Source organism: Otolemur garnettii, unplaced genomic scaffold (genome assembly GCF_000181295.1).
Source record: "Otolemur garnettii isolate 467f Iridium unplaced genomic scaffold, OtoGar3 scaffold00233, whole genome shotgun sequence".
Taxonomy (NCBI): domain Eukaryota; kingdom Metazoa; phylum Chordata; class Mammalia; order Primates; family Galagidae; genus Otolemur; species Otolemur garnettii.
The window spans coordinates 1,196,157-1,202,593 of NW_003852628.1; the positions used below are offsets into that span (position 1 = coordinate 1,196,157).

General features: G+C 47.0%; 1 protein-coding gene across 1 annotated transcript in view; it reads left to right on the forward strand.

Moving 5' to 3' along the window:
- Positions 1–3,559: 3,559 nt before the first annotated feature.
- Positions 3,560–6,437, forward strand: part of FCGBP (Fc fragment of IgG binding protein) — a 51,496-nt gene continuing 48,618 nt past the window's right edge. The window contains exon 1 of the mRNA XM_012812912.1: positions 3,560–3,614. Within this exon, the coding sequence (XP_012668366.1) occupies positions 3,560–3,614 (55 nt within the window). The remainder of the gene's footprint in view (positions 3,615–6,437) is intronic.

Genomic DNA, 6,437 nt, shown 5'->3' on the forward strand with positions numbered 1-6,437 from the left:
TGTGTTCATTTTGAGATAATATAATGAGCTGTCTCCATTATGGTTTATGTACTTGATTTATTTATGATTTGTAGACTTACTAACATGTGTATTTTATCTCATAAAATATTTTTAAAATATTCCTATGAATCACATCAGAATGGTTGCCTATAAGGAGGCAATAGGCATAGAAAATGAGTGTAAAAGAAAACAAGGCTCGGCGCCTATAGCTCAACCGGCTAAGGCGCCAGCCACGTACACCTAAGGTGGCGGGTTCGAATCCCCAGCCCGGACCCGCCAAACAACAATGACGGCTGCAACCAAAAAATAGCCGGGCGTTGTGGCGGGCGCCTGTGGTCCCAGCTACCTGGGAGGCGGAGGCAGGAGACTCGCTTGAGCCCAGGAGTTGGAGGTTGCTGTGAGCTGTAATGCCACGGCACTTTACCCAGGGGGACAGCTTGAGGCTCTGTCTCAAAAAAAAAAAAAAAAAGAAAAGAAAACAAATAGGTAGGCAGGCGGTTGGGTAGATCTGTGCTAGCAACAGCTCTAGAATTTCGTGCTGTCTCCTATGGACACTAAGTACAGACAGACATTTACATTTAAATTCAGTTTAATCAAAAATTCAGTTCACCCATCACATTAGTCCCATTTCAGGTGCTCGATAGCCATGTGTAGCCACTGCCTACCATACTGGATAGCACAAAATATAGAAAAGTTTTATCATCACCCAAAAGTATTAGACAGGATAGGCGGAGATGGATGAGACAGAATGCAGAGGAGAATCTGAGAACCACTCGTGTTAAAGGGGTTATTGTAGAAAACAGACCAAAGTCACACAAGATCCAGAAGGTGACATTATGGAAGCCAAGGCATCAGATAATTTCAAAGAGGAAGTGTTAATGTCAAATGTTACAGAAAAGGAGCAAAGAAGCTAGAATCACGTGGCAAATTATAGGTCTTGTGAGAGTTTAGTAGTGTCAGTGCACATGGAAGTCAGACTGTGGGATCCAGAACATAAGGGACTGAAGTTAGAAATTGCCAGCAGAGGGAGGCGCCTGTGGCTCAAGGGAGTAGGGCGCCGGCTCCATATACAGGAGGTGGCAGGTTTAAACCTGGCCCCAGCCAAAAAAACTACAAAAAAAGGGCAAAAAAAAAAAAAAAAAAAAAGAAACCAAGAAATTGCCAGTAGACCTGAATTTAGCGGGAGACAGTAAATTCCCTCCAGCTGTGCCTGCTTTATAAAGGCCAGACAAGCCCAGGGACCCCTGAGATCTGAAACAGTGTGATCGGGAAAGATTCTGCAGGGAGAGGCAGAAAAGCTCAGACACACACAAACACACTCGTTTGGGCTCAGAGCAAGGCTGCCCGAGTGGGACTGGTGTCGTTTCTCTGACCATAAGGAAGTGGCCCCAGAGGTTATTTCCGGGGTCACCAGTGGGGTTTCTAAGAATTGATATGTTATGGGGTAGGGCAAGGGTGTGTCAACACACACACACACACACACACACGCTTAACCCACCCACACATTCCACATCCCTGGGCTCTGGAAGAAGTGAGAAAGAAGGTCCCAGGGTATTATCAAATACGGAGTATTAATTGGTGAGATTTCCCACCACCACTCCATTTCCGGAGACTCTAGCGTAGTGATCAACTATGGATTTTGGAGGGGAGAGGCTTTTCTTTAGGAACAGCTGAGAGGGGATAGAGAGCCAGAATCACCCCTGATTCTTTGCCCCTCACCCCTCATTTCTTTGAGTGTCTCAGAATACAAGAGGGGTATCATACACAGAGCATTTTGACATCTTGGTTTGTGATTGCTGTCTCCTCCTTGGGAATTGCAGCTCCCTGTCTTCCCAGTCCTTATTTCTCTCAGGGACCCCTCTGCCCTCTCACGGACCCAGGCATCTATCCTCCCAAGGCTCCCCTTCCCCATGGGTCTCCCACCCCTGTTGTTTCAATCCAGTCTCCTATTTACACACTTCATTTTCCTGGTTGGCTTTCTGTGCCAGTCAACTCTGAGCTTTTGTCTTTCCCTCTGGGAACTTGCCTCGGGTGGGTAGGGACATGGGTCTGAGCCCGGGGGAGAGTGGAGCTGCCACGCAGCCAGGACCTGTGATAAGAGAGGAGGAGTCCTGGGGATAGCAGCTGCCAGGCTGATGTCAGAGAGGACACTTAGGCTTTGCAGCTGCCATTTCCAAGGGAGACTCCCCAGCAAACAATGAGTCCCCACAGTAGGGAGGAGGAGAGCAGGACATGGGTCAGGCCAGCCCCAGTCAGGAGGAGCTGACTCCATCTCAGAGAGGCCACATCACCTTCTGCCTCTTTCTTCTGCTCCCTGTGTACAGCCTAGACCCTCATCTCCTCTCTCAGGCAAATTCGGGGGTGATGGAGAGGAAAAGCTTAGCATCCAAAACCTGTTCTGCCAGTCTCTTTTGAGGGCAAAACCAAACAAAAAAAGAAACTTAAAACCAAATAATTTTTCAGGAAGTAGAATCTTGGTGTCTGTGTGGAACCAGGAAATGAAGGCCTCGCCCTTCACACACTAGGCCTCGCCCTAGTGTCTACACGGCTCCCTGGCTTGGGACCACATCAGAAGAGCCTGCTCCCCCAGGGCAGTTCTTAAGAATTTACAAGTGCCCTCCAGGAGATAAAAACAAACAAACAAACAAACAAAAACCAATGTTCCCACCTCACAAAGGAGGAGCCTGTTGGACTGGGGGTAGAGGTCTTGCTTCCCACTCCATGGACCTCAGACCCCTGCCTATCCCACCACTTGTACCTCAGTGGTGCCTGGAAATAGGATGTCTGACTGGTGACCAGGACTTAGTTTGTGGGGACTGGGGAGGAGCCAGGACCCGGATATGGGACCTTCACTATTGTTCCTGGCAGGAGCCAAAGGAATGATTCTGTCCAGTGAGCCAGCAAACATGACCAAATGATGCCTCACACCTTTACTCTCCACCCAGGAACCCAGGTTCTCAGCACCCTGCTCCCCAGCTGTCTCCATCAGAGACACCACCCATCCAGGACTAAATTTCCCAGTAGGCTCCCAGGGTGCAGCCACCAGCTGTCCTCATACTCTTTTCAGGATACTCACCCCCACCCCTTCCCAGGCCATCAGGGCTCCCCATTCCACCTGTCCCTGAGATCAGCAGTCTCCTCCAGGAAGTTGGCACCATCTGCTTGGCACATGGCTCAGGGTGTGGTCTGAAGGGCCAAGAAACTCCACTATATATCCCAGCCCACAAGCTGACCCTACAGCTCTGGGAACCTGCAGGTAAAGAAGGCTAGGATCCCCTTTAGAAGTGGAACAGCAGGTCCCTTACCCTTGCCCTTGCTCTTGCCTTCTCCACTCCACTCCCAGACCCATTGGAGAGCCAGCCTCTCTACACATGCACACACTGGCCCTTAGATCCTGCCTAGTTTGTCCATCTGCCTGACTTCCCTCCCCACCTTAACCCTCCTGGCGTGCAGGTGGTCCTTGTCCTTGACAGACAGACCAGGCTGTCTGTCCTTTCCTGTCTCCAGCAGGGCTAGTAGACCAGCCCCCTATGACCTCCTCTTTTTCCCTATTGCAGGCATGGGTTCCCTGTGGAGATGGTGGACACTCTGGGCCGGAGCAACCCTCATGTGGGGTAAGTCAGACTGAGACCCCTTCCGAGTCCTTGTTCCAATCTGGGGGACTCTGCCTGAGCCAGCACCTTCCGTTCGTGCCCCTCCACAAACCCATTTCCAATGTCACCTTAGGCTAACTGAAGAGGCCCTTAGGTTCTGCAGAGAAATATGGTGGAATTCACCCAATCTCACTCTTTTTGAGGGGGAAGCCAGTAAAAACCTTAGTCCCCAAACTCAAGGATGCAAGAACTGCCTCTTTCTTGGTTTTCTGCAATTCAGCTGAGGTTTTGATGCTAACCCTCATTCTGCTGAGCTGATGAGAAATTTCACAAATGTTACTCTTGGAGGGATATGTCCCCCAGGGATACACTCAGGTCTAGAATCTTAGATAAAGCCAAAGTGTTCCCAGAGTAAAGAGTTTGTCCACCTGACACTCAAGTCAGTCACTGGACAAGTGGATGAGAGGTCAAATAATTTCACTTTTATTTATAGTGATGCTAGCAATTCTGGAGAACAGTGAGGATGTCTCCCCAAAGAGCTGTACTTTTCTCCTGTTTCTCTTTGTTACTTGTCTATGTTCACAGTAAAAGTAAACATGAGCAATGTTATTAATCATCATAGTATATATTTGCTTATAGGTTACAAGGTTACCCAATATCCCCCTATGTTAAAGTGATTACTTATTCAAAGCATTCCTACTCCACACTAAATTTATAGTTAGTTACTATTTAGTAAGTGTGTTACTAAGTGAGCTTTCTGCAGTGGGTCCTTGACTGGCACCATGGTCCCTTGAAGTGTCCAATTTCCTTTTCTTTCTCTCTCTCTCTCTTTCTTTTTTTCTTGAGACAGATTCTCCCTTTGTCACCCTGGGTTGAGTGTTGTGGCATCATCACAGCTCACAGCAACCTCAGACTCTTGGGCTCAAGAGATCCTCTTGCCTCAGCCTACTGAGTAGCTGGGACTATAGGTGCCTGCCACAACACCCAGCTGGTTTTTCTGTTTTCAGTATAGACGGGGTCTCATTCTTGCTCAGGCTGTTCTCAAACTCCTGAGTTCAAGCAATCCACCCGCCTTGGCCTCCCAGAGTGCTGGGATTATCGGTGTGAGACACTGCACCCAGCCAAGTGTCCAGTTTCTTAACTACATCTATGACAGAAGGCCTCAGCATGAACGAACAACTCCACATGTTAGCATGTAGGCTTATCAGCCTTGCTGGGGCCTGTCCAACAATGTCCACCATTATACCTCACTTTTACTATTCATGGGTCCATATCTATGGATCCCTGGTTTTTTGACTTGGAAATAATGGCTATGATTACAATATTAACTTTGGAATTGTAGAGTTTTTTAGTTGGGATTTAACCTAAGGAGCAGAGGGACGGGAAAGCAGACATGCTTTGTGTATAAGCAGCATGTTAGAAGGCCTAACAGGAGGACACCCCACTCCATCCTACTTTGGCTATTGCCTTGTGTACTTAGTTGATGTCAGGCAACCAGGACCACAGTTTTTATAGTTTGCTGTCAATGAATCTTTCTTTCTGAGTTATGTCCTGGCTTGGGTTATTAATAGTTTGTAATTTCTTTTCTTTTCTTTTCTTTCTTTCTTTCTTTCTTTTCTTTTCTTTTCTTTTCTTTTCTTTTCTTTTCTTTTTTTGAGATAGAGTCTCAAGCTGTCACCCTGGGGTGGAGTGCCACGCACAGCAACCTCAAACCCTTGGGCTTAAGTGATTCTCTTGCCTCAGCCTCCCAACTAGCTGGGACTACAGGCACCCACCGCAATGCCCAGCTATTTTTTTGTTGCAGTTGTTTAGAAGGCCTGGGCCGGGTTCAAACCCACCACCCTTAGTGTATGTGGCTGGCACTGTAACCACTGTGCTATGGGCACTGAGCCTGTACTTTCTTTTTAATTAGCTAATTATTATCTGACAAATTAAAACATGTATCTTGAAATTTTGGCAACTATGATTATGTCTTAATAATAAGTAGTCCAGTGAAGTATGAGTTTTTAAGACTGTTTCTTTGACTTGTCCTAATTTTGTATTAATAGCACTTATAGCTTGAGAAGTGGCATTTAAGGTTCCTGTCATAGCACAGACCAAGTGACCAATCTCAATATTAAGACCAGTTGTCATACAGGGCATTACAAAAATGAATAAGGAGACATATTTAGCAGGACTGAACAGGTGTATGTCACTGTGACATATGCCGGGCAGGTGTAACTCTCCGGTATGCCTTCTAGGAATACTGAGAAGGTATTGTGGATCGTGTATGCAGGGCAGGAAAGGTGTGAGGCGCTCAACAGTGCAGGCCCACCAGCACTGTTAGCTGGGACATAGGCGTAAGTAAGTTCAGGGTCTACAAAGGAGAAACCATTCCCTTAGCAACTTCAGATATGTAACAGGGTAAGACAGGGTGGTTGCTTGATTACATAAGAGGCTTGCTTTGCCAGAGGCTGGGATATAATAGTTAATATAACACCCTATAAAGCTGATATAAGAGTTATTTGGGGTAACTATCTTTAATTTCAAAGAAAACATTTTTTGGAGGATGGGCTTGGTGGCTCACACCTATAATAGTAGCACTCTGAGATGGCTAGGAGGGAGGATCACTTGAGCTCAGGAGTTTGAAATCAGCCTGAGCAAGAGTGAGACCCCCATCTCTACTAAAAATAGAAAACCTAGCTGGGCATCATGGTGGGTCCCTGTAGTCCCAGCTACTCAGGAAGCTGAAGCAGGAGGGTCTCTTGAGCACAAGAATTTGAGGTTGCTGTGAGCTATGATGCCATAGCACTCTAGCCTAGGCAACAAAGCGAGACTCTTTCTCTTTTTTCTTTTTTTTTTTTT